The sequence below is a fragment of the Diospyros lotus genome, chromosome 15 (assembly GCF_014633365.1).
Source record: "Diospyros lotus cultivar Yz01 chromosome 15, ASM1463336v1, whole genome shotgun sequence".
In the NCBI taxonomy this organism is placed as follows: Eukaryota; Viridiplantae; Streptophyta; class Magnoliopsida; order Ericales; family Ebenaceae; genus Diospyros; species Diospyros lotus.
Genome location: NC_068352.1, coordinates 21988251 through 22003944, shown reverse-complemented (window position 1 = coordinate 22003944; position 15694 = coordinate 21988251). Strand labels below are relative to the sequence as shown.

At 37.4% G+C, this 15694-nt stretch overlaps 2 protein-coding genes across 6 annotated transcripts in view; one reads left to right on the top strand and one right to left on the bottom strand.

Annotated features, from left to right (window-relative positions):
- Positions 1 to 247: 247 nt before the first annotated feature.
- On the top strand, positions 248 to 1989 carry LOC127792155 (zinc finger CCCH domain-containing protein 2-like). The gene is made up of 2 exons (XM_052322551.1): positions 248 to 760; positions 842 to 1989. The coding sequence occupies exons 1-2, from the start codon at positions 384 to 386 to the stop codon at positions 1596 to 1598; spliced, it is 1134 nt and encodes a 377-aa protein (XP_052178511.1). The 5' UTR covers positions 248 to 383; the 3' UTR covers positions 1599 to 1989.
- A 3149-nt stretch (positions 1990 to 5138) lies between these two features.
- LOC127792106 (phospholipid-transporting ATPase 2) overlaps positions 5139 to 15694 on the bottom strand; it is a 143592-nt gene continuing 133036 nt past the window's right edge. For 2 of the 5 annotated variants that reach the window (XR_008021079.1, XR_008021080.1), the window contains one exon: positions 7732 to 7856. Coding sequence is in view for 1 of the 5 variants with exons in the window: in XM_052322460.1 (XP_052178420.1) it covers positions 5762 to 6097; positions 6489 to 6639; positions 7729 to 7856 (615 nt within the window). In the remaining 4 variants the exon portion in view is untranslated. Of the gene's footprint in view, positions 6098 to 6488; positions 6640 to 7728; positions 7857 to 15694 lie in introns of those variants that run through there. The other 3 variants (XR_008021081.1, XM_052322462.1, XM_052322460.1) reach the window with 2 other exon arrangements.

Below are 15694 nucleotides of genomic sequence, written 5' to 3'. Positions count from 1 at the left end.
CTACTCAAACTGATATTTCTCATTTAAATAAAATAAAAATATTATAAATTATTCATAAGATTTTGCAAATAGATAAAAGGCAATTACAATTAGCTAGCAAAAGAAAACAAAGAGAGATGCGAGGGCCTTTGTTGGATGGTGTGAGAGAACTGAGAAGCTGCCACATACACCCTCTTTGCATGCCAACCCCTAATGCCATCAAGCCACGCCACCCCCCTCCCCCCCCTCCCTCTCCCTCTCTAAAAGTCTCTCCTTCTCTCTCTATATCTATCTCCCTAACCACCCTATATATATCTCTGTCTCTCTCGACCCCGTCTCTGCAAAAGTTTGGAATTTGGATTGGATTAGTTCTCAGAGCGGAGATATCATTCATCATTTTTGCCATGATGGGTAGCGTTTGTGGAGAGCAACACAAGCTCCACCACCTCTTCCTCAACAATAAGGCGCTCATCAGGGACGTCATTGACATTCCTCCCCGGAAGCTCCTCCACCGCCGTCCCACCGCCGCCCCCGTCGGCGAGGTGTTCGGCGACTCGCCCAGGGCCGACGAGGAGGCCCTCCTCCAGAAATTCTTGCCGTGTAACAATGGCGGGGACGATGACGGCGACGGCGACGACGACGACGACGATCCCTACTCGTCGGACTATTTCCGCATGTACGAATTCAAGGTCCGCCGCTGCACGCGCAGCCGCAGCCACGACTGGACCGACTGCCCCTTCGCCCATCCGGGCGAGAAGGCCCGACGGAGAGACCCGAGGAGGTAAGGAGACTTTAGATTACAGTGGTTAATTTGGTATTCCGCCCTTTTCTTATATTTTGTCTTTACCCGCTGTTCTAACAGGTATCACTACTCCGGCAACATCTGCTCGGAGTTCCGGCGAGGGACGTGCAGCCGCGGCGACAACTGCGAGTTCGCGCACGGGGTGTTCGAGTGCTGGCTCCACCCGGCGCGCTACAGGACGGAGGCCTGCAAGGACGGGAAGAATTGCAAGCGAAAGGTCTGCTTTTTCGCCCACTCGGCCCGCCAGCTCCGCGTGCTGCCGCCGTCGTCCGATTCCCCGCCGGCGAATTCGCCGTCTGCCGGACGGAAGTACTCGAACTCGAACCATTGCTGCCTTTTCTGCCACAACGTCACCGCTTCTCCAACGTCCACTCTACTGGGTATGTCTCACCTCTCGCCTCCCCTGTCTCCGTCGCTCTCGCCGCCTCTCTCGCCGGTGAAAGGCCGGTCACTGAGCGGACTCTCTCCTGTATCCCGGTACGGCGAGTCCTGTGGCTTGACTCAGTTCAATCCGAGTCCGCTGAGTTACAAAGATGTTCTCACTGAGCTAATGAGTTCTCTAGACTCCATGAATCTTCATGAAGCTTCTCCACACGGAAACAAAAATCTGCCGTGGATTGATGTTTCTTTCAGCCATGGCGACGATCAGAACCTGTTCGTTCTCTCTCCATCGACTCCAAGCCCTTCCGTGTCTCGAAATTTTTTTAGTGAAGGAGATAGTTCGAGCAGGAGATTCAATAATATTGATGACAAACTCAACGACAATGGCGCCTCGGCCTGCCCCGATCTGGGCTGGGTCAACGATCTTCTAACTTGAAATTGAAATCGAATTTCTGAAGATGGTGATGATGATGACGATGAAGAAAATTGAAGATTGAAGAATGAAGAAGAAGAGGAGGATTGATCTGTACATATAGTCATTGACCATCGACGCCCATATATATATATATATGGAGTGTGTTTAATTATTGTTTTACCCAGATTTCTTCATTTCGAGTCAGATTTTCATCAATTTGAAGTGTTGAATTAAGTGTGAGTGAGGTTTCTCCCTTTTAAGAGCTTGGTGTTGTGTTTTGTCTGTCTGTCCCGTAAGAGAGAGAGAGAGAGAGAGAGAGAGAGAGAGAGAGATTGTTGATCATCATCAGTGTATTCAATTGAAGAAGTTGAACTGTAAACAGTAGTAGTGGATAAATAAAATGTGAATTCTCTTCTCTCCTCCAATCGAGAGTGTTATTAACTTATATATATATATATGCATGCATATAGTTTGAATTCTCTCTCTCTTGAATCCAATCCATTAATAATTCCTAAATAAATACTAATTAAAAACAGTAGTCTAGCTAGCTAGTGATCAATTAATTAATAATTAATCATCCACCATATTAATTCCGCATGCACTTCTCCTTTGCATCATTTGGATTCACAAATTAAAAATCCCATCTTCATTCATTCATTCATTCAAGAACTGAAACTGGGCATCCATCTGTTCCTTCCTTCTGGATAATTAAGAATCCACAGCTACTTCCCGTACGTGAATATATTGATTGATTATTATTAATTAATGCCTGAACCTGACTGAGCTTTGATTAGCCAGACAGACAGACTAACTAAAAATATCTTATATATAATTAAGAAATAAAGTTGAGGCTAGCTAATAATATATATATATATATATATATAGGGCTGGGATGGGCTTCTTAATTTCCGGAGAGGAGCAGGAAGGGTGAGGGAGGTGGCATAATAGAAAATCCTGGTCTTAGATACGTGGCGAACATGCAGGAGTAGGTTAAGAGTGGTGGCATGAATGAATTGATTTGTGGGATCCCATCCATCATATATGTATGTATGTATGTATATGTATTCATGCTTATGAATCAAATATCAAGAGCTTTTTTGCTTTCTAACTAATAATATATATATATATATATAACTTTCAAAATATCTGTCAAAATTATTTTTCATTATTATATATCATTTCTACTTTTTTTAGGGGGTGTATCTACTGGTGGGCTATATTGTCATTTCTAAAGTTATTATTATTATTATTATTATTATTATTATTTTTAAGTGAAATTTGTGATAACATTATTATATTTTGAAAACACTTTTATTATTTTTTTACATTTTAATTTTGTCAATATCTTTTGATAAAAATTAAAAAAAATTATATTACCCATCCATATTAACAAAATATATAAAGTATATTACCATTTCCCTTACGATTAAAAGTGAAATTTGTAATCACATCCTTATATTTTTTAAAAACTCTTATTATATATATATTCCCTATATTTTAATTTAATGAGTATTCTTTAATAAAAATTAAAAAAGAGACTATATCGCTCATTCTTTTTAATAAAGTATATATATATAATTCATATAATTTTGTATTAATTATATGATAATTATTTATTGATAAGATGTTTAAATTTATTGCATCATTCTTTATCATAATATTTGATAAATTTTTTATCAAAATAAATTAATTATATAATGTAATAACCAAAATATTTTTAGACTTATTTAAGTTTCTTATAACTAATATATTATATTTAACTATTTCTCATCAATTTTTTTTTTCTTTTCTATCTTTTTGTGTTTAAAAAATATTTTATCCATTTTCATTCAAGATTAAATACTTATATGTAAAGTTTATTTAGAGATATTTTTTTCTTTAAATTTAAGTTTTTCAATTTATGCACGCGCATATATATATATATATATATATATTAGAGGAGTAATTCATGTGTAAAAATAAAAAATTAGAAATATTTTTTTTATGATTATAGTTTACTTTTTAATTTATTTAGACAAAGCTTTAAATAAAATAAATTGATTTAAATAAAATTTTAAATTTGAAATACAATAGAGGAGTCTAAAATAAGTTACCTCAAGTTTAAATCTTATTAATATAATTTTGTTATTTAATCTTTTCACAATTTTTTTTCTAATTAAAAAGAAGGGCATTTGTGATATTATAAATAAGTTATTTTGGTACCCATTTGTCATGTCAATAATTTACCAACTGATATTGATATAACTAAAATGGAAGGGAGTAACAGGAATATTTCCAAAATACAAGGATCTAATCACAAATTTCACCTATACCCGGAAATAGTAATTTACCCAAAATTATATCAAATTATTTTATATTATTAAATTTTTATTAAGACTATAATTTTAATATTTTTATATATTTACACAAGACTTTTTAGAAAAGATGACGTGCAGATACGACCTTTAATCTTATCATTTGAAACATTTTCTTTTTTAATAAACAGTATTGTTGGGGGGATGGGGATATAGTTGGGATGCATGAATGTAGTAGCAAAGCAGGAGGGAAGATGACAGGGGAGGGAGCCATCAGCCATCCCCATTGGGCTTATATAAAAAGGCGTAAGCATGGTTGGGTGTTTCCTCGGAGGGGTGCCCATCTGTTTGGACAGCTGGACAGGGGGGGGGGGGGGGGGGGGGGGGGCAAGGGGCCATAAGGGGCTGTTTGGAATGAAGGGCATGGATCCATGGGCAATGGGTTGGAGGGAGGGAGGGAAGGGAGGCTCTGATTGATTCAGATTGCAATTTTTTTTTGCTGCAATGATGGGGTTAGGTGGATGATTGTCTTCCAGAATTTTCACAAGGACAGTGGAGGGCAGCCCATGCTCAAGTAACCCCCTTCTGGCCAGGGTTTAGGGTCCCCCACACATGCCTTTGTAATGACCCACTGCCCCCCTTTCCATTTTCCCTCTCATTGTTTCGGGAATTCAATTCAATGCCATGCCATGCCCTGTTCATGCCTGTGATTCACCTCACCTAAACCATGGGATGGTTCACACACTCCTGCTTCCTGTTTCCTGCTTTTATTTTGTCCAATAGTGGCAATCCTGGATTCCCAATGCTCTCTAGCAACAACTTTTTTGGGCGCTAGAGAGATGATTCGACAATATATTACTTTCAATTGTGGGTCATTTTGATGAATTTTTCTCGCTATGCCGATCAGATGCCAACAATCAGTTTGTCAAAATGCTCACATCCATATTCAGCCATTAGTGAATGAATTCGTTATGTGGCCCTTCCTAGTTCCACAAGTAATTATGGACGAGACGCAGGATTTAAAGGCAATACTTGGGGGGGGGGGGGGGGGGGGGGGGGTTGGGAAAATGAAGCAAATCTTGATGAACAGTAAGGGGAAGATCCATTGACATTCCACGAATGATTTTGGGCAATTTGGGCTGTTTTCTTCTCCAGAAGCAGTTATCTTGGAGATGAACATATTTAAACAAGCTGGTGTTTGGTTCCAACTCCATTGAATCCTGACCTTTCAGTGATGAATCAGGGAGTAATTCAGACTAGGTGCATGTACAAGAAAATATGAACTTATAATAAAGACAAATCCAGAAGCAGATAAATGTACATATTCCTCCAATGACCTACATTTTTTGATCCCACAGTGCATCTACTAACAAGTAACCCACTTTCAGGCCACTGAAATGAGCCATTTACTCTTATTTGCAATTTCATCTTCTCTAAGCAAGGGCAAGGCTATGTATAAATTTCAGAGTCCTAGAATGCCTTTCCATGCATCCTCTAAACTATCAGGACAAAAAAAAAAAGACATCCCGATGCACATGACCCGCATTGTGAGGGTCAGCAAATGAAATTTGCTCATTTTATGCATAGCCTTGCCCTTGCTTTCAAGAGCAACCTTGGAATCAAAAACAGGCATGCTACCAAGGATTGTCCTTCCAACTATAATTCAACAAAATTATACTAAGGTTTTACAAGGTTCTTGGTTGTGTATTGGACCCAGAAAAGATTGCTTAAATCTTTGAATCACTCTGAGCATTGAATACAGCTCCTGAGAGTCTAAGAATGCAATACTGTACGCAGTATATGATGATTAAAAAAAGAATTAGTCTGGCTCAGTTATGCAGCCTGGATCACTTGAATCAATCCGCTTTTCGCCAAATCAATATTGGAACTTCAGTTATCTTTGCAATTTCTTGAATAATTTGCCGATAATCTGGACTGTGATTGAAAGAAATCAAATGGTGTTCCCGACCCAAAAGATCTTCTCATGGCATTAGGGGAATCTGATAGTAGAGGCTCGTACACGGGGTTTCTGTTTTTGGGCTGAGTTATGGATAATGGAGCAACGTCTTTCTCAAGTGATCTTGGCTGCGGCTCTATATTTCCTAACGACAATATGGGCCCTCCCACACGTTCAGCCTGCTGAAGTATGTTGATTTTGCTTGATCTGTAGGTATATCTGAAGTACTTCAGTGCAAACACCGGACCCATCCCCGCTGCAATGATCAGCTGAAAAATCACAAACAGGAGTCCCAGTTAGCATCTAAGTTCCAGTCTCACTTCCACTAGTCCCAAACGCAAACGAAGAAACCAACCACCAGAAAATATATCAAAAGATAAGCAGATGCGAGGAGGGCAAAATGAAGTCTATGGACACATAAGTAAAAGGGAAAGATGTAATTCAGGTCCTTAAAAACCAATTGAAGGAAATGAGCCTAGTCACTAGGGTCACCACCATCACTTCTTCAAGAAAAGAAAAGCAAATTAGTGTTTGACAACAAATGATTTAGAAGAAGCAGAATCAGAATCAGAAGATGCAACGATTCACTTATGGAGACAGAAGCAGAATCTGGACAAGCTCAGCAGATTGTAAGTGAGAGTGCATAAACTAAGAACTTACAAACATAGTCGTCCAATAAGATGGCTGTCTACAGAGGCGAAACATGATTGTGTACATCCCTGATGCCGGCAGAGTACTAACAATCCAGTTGATGATATAGAAACCACCAAGATTGCCCCATATGGCCAGAAGTTGCAAAATTGTGAAGGAACTAGAGGAACAAAAAGGTAGCTTAGCAGTTAAAACACAGACCATAATAATTTCAATGTTATCATAATTATAAATCACTCATTCTTGCTTATAATATTGTAGGTTCTTGCAAAGTTGTTATCACCGCAACATATGCGTTATTGCTCAAGTGAGCAAACATACGTTCATAAACTGACTTCCATTGAATCCATTTGCACTTCTGCTTTCCCCCTCATGAAGAAATGAGGGAAATGAAGAGAAATTCAGAATATAATAGATTCAATAGATACAAATATTCAGTTTCTTCTTCACTATAAAAGGTGACCACAAAGCACATACACTTCCTAGGGGTTGCCGTTCCGGTGTACCCGGCGTGTCGGACACTATGACAAACCTTCGACACGTATTCAACAAGCCCATATGGCGTGTCCAACACAGTGACACTTTCTTAAAATTTTTTGAAAGGACATTGGACATGTGTCCCCCCTAAGGGCACTTGTAGGACAGATAGGTCCCCTATGCAGACACTTCAAAGACAAAAGTATGGGTTTTCTTTTTTACTCTTTAGTTTTACAACTTGATAATTACATGATTCTTTTATTTATCTATGTTTTGGTCACATGAATGTTCAGTTTTCATTCCCTTTATACTTCTATTCTCTATCTCTTTAAACATCGACTAGATTGTGAGGGATAATTATAAAGACAACTAGATTGTGAGTTGATTGCTAATTAGATTAGAATTATTCATTTGGAATTTTGGCTCATGAATTTTCAATGCATATTTGAGAATTTGGAATATAGTTTTGAATCCTTTTGATACTTTATTATGCTTTAAAAATATAAAAAAATATTTTATTAATTAACAAATCTCAACCGGGTTGTGTCCTACTTTTTTGAAAAATGTTGTGTCCCTATGTTCATGTCTCATTTCCACGCTTCATAGAGGTGGGATAAAGGACAGGACAGGATATCAGCAGATTGGAAAAAAAAAACCCTTTCAAACATGGGACAGGGATGACAGGATTTGAGCAGGTTGGAATAGTAATTACTCTTGCTTTAAAAAATTCAAAATAACATCCGACAACATAATTGACCAAATAGTGACTTACTTTGTCTCCAATGTAACAACAAAAGCCTGCAACCAAATACATCCAGAAAGTGCCACCATCGACATTTCCTCCATTTCACTTCTTTCAAAAGCATAAGCATGTATTGTAATTACAAATACCACAATTGCCTGCAGAATATTTTCTTATCAGCGAAATAGAACCAAGGAATATGTTAATACATAATATAGAAGAAAAGGACCAGCAGTCAACTAGATATCCCTTTTAACAGCATGTCAAAACATGTGTCTGGAGATGGATGAGATTAGGTGATATGATAACATCGTAAAGATTTATAGATTGCTTTTCAGAGTAATTGGAAGCAAACTGTCAGCAAACTTAAAACTGAAGAATATCAGCCCAAGAATATTGTAGGCCAAGAATTTATTCCTCTTTATTTTTCAGTATCTTTTTCTTTCAGTAAGTGTACCAACAGAAAAATGGCCTTTTCTCAAACACAAAAAAGGAAATATGATATGAAATCAAAGAGGAATATAAAGAAAAGGGGCTAAAGCAAATAAAAAGAGAAAATAACTTAAACCAAAGGGGTTGATTTCTTGCAAAATTGGTTTCCTCCTGCTTCATGAAAATGGCCTAAGCAATTAGAATACAAGAGCAAACAATGGATTCCAATCTCATTTACATTTTGGTAATTTTTTGTTCCAATATGCCAATATGCCAGGAGTAAAATATAAGCTATGATGCACATCTGAATGGACTAAAATATTGATTGATTTTCTTCAACTGTCTCCAGCCACCACCCAATTGTGCCTGTGGATTCTGATTTAAAAGTCACTCCCAAGCCTAAATAAAGGAGGGTTGCATTAGGTAGCCTACATCCAGTATAAAACTTGTCATATTGACCATCATGAATTGTAGGCAAAATAAGAAAATCATTGGGGCATAATGAACAAATATTCGTGTTAAGAAATTCCTTTATGTTTTTTTCAAACAATTGGCTGTACAAAATATATATACAAGAGATCTTTCTATTCTAGGCTATATAAGAACGGGAAACTACCAAAAAACTAAAAACAAAAAGTTGACCTATGATATTCCTCCAATTACTCTTTCAATTCAAGAATTTAATCCTTTCAATCATTCCCTCTAAATCAGGAATTGATTTTCGGATTCTAACACTCCCTCTCAAGCTAGTGAATGGATGTCAATCATTCCGAACTTACTTGTAAATGCTTCAAAGCCTGATTTTGATAGTGCCTTAGTAAGAACATCAGCTTCTTGTGTCTTTAGTAGGGATGTAGGATAAGGATAACAACTTTATTCTCAATCTCTATTTTGATGAAATTTCGATCAATTCTCACACATTTCATTTTGTCATATTGGATTAGATTATGAACTATACTGATAAATAATTTGTTGTCACTATACAATTTCATAGGCCTTGTCCATGTAACTCTCAAGTCCTGTAATAATCTTCCTACCATATCAGCTCACAAATCCCTTGAGCAATTGCTCTATACTTGGCCTCAGCACTACTTCTTGCCACGATTGTTTTCTTTTTACTCCTCCAAGTGACCAAATTACCCCATAGTTTAGTGTAATAGCCAGTTGTGGACTTGCTATCCTCAACTGAACCTGCCTAATTTGCATCTGCAAAGCATTCAACTCCCTATGATCATTCTTCCAAAACAAAAGCCCTTTTCCAGGGGTCCCTTTAAGATATCAAAGAATTTGCTTTACTACCTCTAGGTGTCTTTGTGTAGGTGAGTGCATAAATTGACTCACAACACTTACACTATAGGCAATATCAGGTTTGGTAAGGGAAAGGTATATCAACTTTCCTACTAGGCGGTGGTATCTTTCCTTATCCATGGTAGTGTCGTTTTTTGTGACCTATTCCCAATTTCGTTCTAATGGGATACCTACAGGTCTACAACCAAGTTTTCCAGTTTCATTCAAGAGATCAAGTGTGTATTTTCTTTGGGTTATGAAAATACCTCATTTACTCCTTGCTATCTCCATGCCAATAAAGTAATTAAGTGTATCGAGATCTTTGACCTTAAATTCAGCCTGTAGCCAATTTTTGAGTCCCTTTATCTCTTTAATGTCATCACCCGTTATCATCATATCATCCACGCATACTATCAAAATTGATCTTTTTCCATTTTTAGCCTATGTAACAAAGAGAGTATGGTCAATCTGTCTCTGCTAATATCCAAACTAAGTCATAGCCACACTAAACCTTGTGAACCATGCCCTGGGTGATTGCTTGAGACCATAGAGAGACTTGTTTAATTTACAATCCTTACTTGAGATTTTAGTGGATTCAAAACTAGGTGGAAACCTCATATAGACTTCCTCTTCTAGCGTCCCATTCAAAAAGGCATTCTTAATGTCCATCTGATGAAGTTCACAATCTAGGTTGGCAGAAAGAGATAAAAGAAACCCTTAATGAATTTAACTTTGCAAAGGGAGCAAACGTTTCTTCACAATCTATGCCATAAGTTTGTGTGAATCCTTGGGCAACTAACCTTGCCTTATATTTCTCTATTTTTCCATTCGGGCCATACTTGACTGTGAATATCCATTTACATCAAACATGTCTCTTTCCTACAAACAACTCCACAATATCCCAAGTCTTGTTAGTCCCTTTATCTCTTTAATGTCATCACCCGTTATCATCATATCATCCACGCATACTATCAAAATTGATCTTTTTCCATTTTTAGCCTATGTAACAAAGAGAGTATGGTTAATTTGTCTCTGCTAATATCCAAACTAAGTCATAGCCACACTAAACCTTGTGACCCATGCCCTGGGTGATTGCTTGAGACCATAGAGAGACTTGTTTAATTTACAATCCTTACTTGAGATTTTAGTGGATTCAAAACCAGGTGGAAACCTCATATAGACTTCCTCTTCTAGCGTCCCATTCAAAAAGGCATTCTTAATGTCCATCTGATGAAGTTCACAATCTAGGTTGGCAGCAAGAGATAAAAGAAACCCTCAATGAATTTAACTTTGCAAAGGGAGCAAACGTTTCTTCACAATCTATGACATAAGTTTGTGTGAATCCTTGGGAAACTAACCTTGCCTTGTATTTCTCTATTTTTCCATTTGGGCCATACTTGACCGTGAATATCCATTTACATCGAACATGTCTCTTTCCTACAGGCAACTCCACAATATCCCAAGTCTTGTTATCAATCAATGCATTCATTTCCTCCAAAACAACCTCTTTCCATTTAGGGTCATGAAGGGCATTTTAAATGTCTTTAGAGAATTCCACAGTGTCAATCATAGTGGCAAAAGCCCTGCACTTAGGAGACAACTTAGCTTAGAGTAGGTCAGATAGTTGAAGATAGAATGCTTAGTACACGATCTTATCCCTTTCCTTATAGCAATAGGAACATCAAGACCATCAACTATGATAGCCTCTTCCAAAATAGGACTCGGTTCTAGTTCAAATGAATGGCTATGTGGAAGAGCTTTTGGCATTCTTGAGTAAGCCTTAATAGGTTGTGATGCAGCAGTAGGTTCTCCCCTTCGACTCATCTCTTATATAGGCTCAGGTTAGTCTAGTGAAGGATGGGAGGATAGTTTTAGTGTTGGAATATTGGATTGGATAAATTAGAAGGGAAGTAGGAAGTGAAATAGATGGGTCCTAATGATTATCTTTATGAGATGTCTCCCCCTGCAGAGAAGCATTGGGATAGTAAAGCTGACTTTCAAAAAACATACATCACAAGAGACATAGAATCATTTAGAGGAAGGAGAGTAGCACTTGTAACCTTTTTGTGTGGGAAAGTACCCAACAAAAATATATTTGAGTACCTTAGGATCAAGTTTGCCTCGGTGAGGGTGTTAAGTATGAACAAAGGTAGTACAGCCAAACACTTTAGGAGACAGTGAGTTTAGAATGCGAACTTTGGTAAACACAAGAAGTAAATAGCTCAATGGGATACGATAGTTAAGTGGTTTGGAAGGCAACCTATTTATGAGATACGTGACGGTTAGAATAACTTCACCCCATAAAGTATTTTGGAACATTGCTAGCAAACATCAGGCCACCTCAAGAAGATGTCTATTTTTCCTTTCTGCAATCCCATTTTGTTGGGGGGTAGAGGGACATGAACTTTGGTGGAAGATATCCTAATCAATAAGGTATTGGTTAAGTTCTTATGCAAAGTATTCCCCAACATTATCAGTTTGAAGCATATGTACTAAAGATTGAAAAAGATTGGTAACAAGTTTATGAAACTGTTTAAGTATAGAACAAGCCTTAGATTTATCTTTCATGAGGTAAACCCAACAAACACGAGTGTGGTTATCAATAAAAGTGATGAATCATTGAGTACCTGTTAAGGTTAGACATGAGCTAGCCCCCAAATGTCACTGTAAATAATATGGAATAGTTGTGAGGATTTGTAAGGATGAGTAGGGTGATGGGGGCGTGGATGTTTAGCATAAACACAATGTTCACATTTAAAGGAAGTAGGATCTTTATTGATGAATAATGGTGGCCTAGTCATTTATGCCATAGCAGAACATCACAATAAGAAATGGTAGACAATGAAATAGGATAAAGTGACTTATGAGTCAATAGAGGGACCATGCTTCAGAAGTAGTACAAGCCATTTTGCTCCTCAGCATTGCCAATCGTCCTCTCCAAAGACAAGTCCCGATATACACAATAGGAAGGATAGAATGTGACTATATAATTGAGATCTTTAGTCAATTTACTAATGGAAAGGAGATTGCATTAAAGACGTGGAACATGAAGAGTAGAAAACAATGCTAACCCAGGTAGAAAATAGTGCCTCAACCAACCACACCAGTTACACTCCCATTAGTAATTGTAATTTTAATATTCTCAGCATAGTTTTCATAAGTGGAAATTTTTTTGATGAGCCTGTCAATGATCTAATGCCCCCATGTCTACAATCCAACAATTGCTAGAACGTGTTTGAGATAATAAAGGGAATTGAATGTTACCTCGATGAGCAACTATGGTCATGCTAGTGGGGAGGCCAAGTTCAGTTTCCTTAGGCACTTTGGACTGGTTTAATAACTATCATAAAAGTTCCATCTGTTCCAATGTAAACGGAGCATCTGGTTTTTCCAAACGGATGGTTGAGTTAGTTATGTAGGCTGACTTATATTGTTCTCATTGACTTTTGGGCTTCCAATTTGCAGGCTTGCCATGAAGTTTCCAACATGTCCCTAGTATGATGGTGTTTGTTGCAATGATCACACCATAATTGTTTATCTTTGAGTTTCTGATTCTTTGAATGAGATGTATCACTATGATGGACTGCCAAGGCAAAACTCTGGGATCCCAAATCAGAAGACTTGTTGAAAGGGCTGCTAAGCATAACTCACTTGCAGCTTTCCTCATGTCTGATTTCAGCAATGGCTTCTCTAATGGAGGGAAAGGTTTGGTACCAAGGAGACAGCCACAAACTTCATCAAGATCTTTGTTAAGGCCATGTAGGAAATTGAATATCCTTTCCTTCTACAGCATTTTATTGTACTTAGCACCATCCTCAGGACAATGCGAACTATATCATAGAAATGGTCCATCTATTCAGTTAAAACATTGTAATATTCGGTGACCGACATGTTACCTTGTCTAGTGGTACAAAGGGTAGAATGGATTTCAAAACACTGGACTGTGTTTTCGAGATCCGAGTAAATCACTTGAACAACACCCTAGATCTCTTTTGCAATTTTGTAAAAAAGGTAAGTCCGCTCCATAGAATTGATGAGACATGCCATGACAATAGAGTTGGCAATTGGTGGTAGCATAGGAATAGCATTAGTAAGATAGCCCTTTCCTTTCATAACGAGCAACACAAATTGGAGCCATTCACGAAAATTGGTTCCATTGAGTTTGTGTTGGGTGATTTGAACAGAATGGAAATCGAGGGTTGATGATAGGTTTGGTATGGGATTGGCTGGAGTGGTGGAAATAATAGGAGCGGTGGAAGGGTCTGTTAAAGAAGAAATAGGTTCTGCCATAAGGAACTAATGTTGTAGTTTGAAAAAAAAAAAAAAATTGATGAGATGAAGGTTAGACCAATGTCGAACCTGGCTCTGATACCACGTACAAATATTCATTGAAGAAATTCCTTGATTTTTTTTTTTCAAACAATCGGCTATACAGAATATATATACAAGAGATCTTTCTATTCTAGGGTGTACAAGAATAGGAAACTATCAAAAAACTAAAAACAGAAAGTTGACCTAAGATAATTCCTCCAATTACTCCTCACCTAAGATAATTCCTCCAATTACTCCTCCACTTTAGGAATTTAATCCTTTCAATCATTCCCTCTAAATTAGGGGTTGATTTCCAGATTCCAACACATAACCCTCCTAATGGTGCGTTGTACTGCTCAAGTGCAGTGAAAAAAAAGCTGGGGTCCCTACATCAGCAACTGGATGTACTGTTAAATTTGTAGAGGTTCTGACATTTTCATAAACAAATGGGAGTAAAAAAGTTAGTCCAAGTTTATAGATTAAGGATTGAATCATGAAATATCCGATATGACAAAAAAATCTATGGAAGTGGTGAGCATGATAATTAGGAGAAAAATTAATATTATGTGCCTCGAATAAACAATATAGATGGAGAGAAGATTGTAACGCTAGCAGAATCCAAATATAAACTTTGGTACTAAAGAAAGCATCATGCAAAGAATAGATGGGGATTATTATGGATAAAACTTTAAAGAATGGGTAGTGGATGTGAAGAGAATAAGAGGTAGGATTATTAAAGCTATAGTTGTTCTAATAGAAGAGTCTAAAAATATTGTCAATTCATATGCACCACGAGTTGGGTTAAGAGGAGATAAATATAAAGTTTTGAGAAGATTTTAGAGGGGTTGATACAAGAAATACCCAAAGAATCGTATGGGAGGTTGTTAATCAAATGTCGATTAAAATGGACACTGCTGTTCAAGACACAACAAAAATGGTTCTAAGAGAATTGAAGGGAAAAGTTTGAAACCAAAAAGAGCTTTTGTTGTGGAATAAAGGAGTGCAAGAAAAATCAGAACAAAGAAAGCTTGTTACAAGACTTTACATGCATGCCTTAATGAGGACACTTATAGTGGTACAAGAAGATAGTTAGTGAAGCATAGTTAAAACATTATGAGATTTTATACCAATGACGTGACACAAAAGATCGGAAAATAGACATAAAAATTAGCTATGAGATATAAATGTTAGAAAATGAGTGGATCCTTTCCTAATATGATCTGATTGACGATGTGTTCTGTGTGCTGATTGATTTGATTGTATTTTTCATTATAATTTACAATTGTAATGTGTTTCCTTTCCTGTACACATTTCCTAAGCTAGTTTAGGAAACTATCTAATTAGGAATCTTCCTAATTATTCTTAGGAAACCGCCTATATGAGTGATAGGCATGTGTATATATTTTGTTAGAGCCTTGGAATGAATAAGATTGGATGTTCTTCGTCTCTTTTAACATGGTATCAGAGCCCTAGGTTCTATTCTCAAGCATTTGTGGCCAAAAAACCTTCTTTGATCCAATCTTCTTTCATAAAACTTGAGACATGTCTGAAACCATAGAATCCGGTAGTACCAATGAAGCTCATATCACAAGTAGTTTCAGTGGTGGGGCGATGTTCGACAATGAGTTGCAAAACATTCAAGTGGCCTATTGGTTGAATGGGAAAAACTACCTCAAGTGGTCTCAACTAATTAGAACGTTCCTGAAAGTCAAGGGGAAGTTAAGTCACTTGCTTGGAATTGGCCGAAGGAGAGTGATCCTACATATGCCTCTTGGGATGAGGAAGATTCACTCGTGATGTCCTGGCTCTGGAACTCAATGAGTCCAGAGATCAGTGACACTGTGTTGTTTCTTTCCATGACTAAGGAGATTTGGGAGGTTGTGAAAATTACATATTCTAAGGTAAACGATGCTGCTCAAATCTATGAAATTAGAACTAAGGTGGCAGCCACTAAACAAGGGAGAAA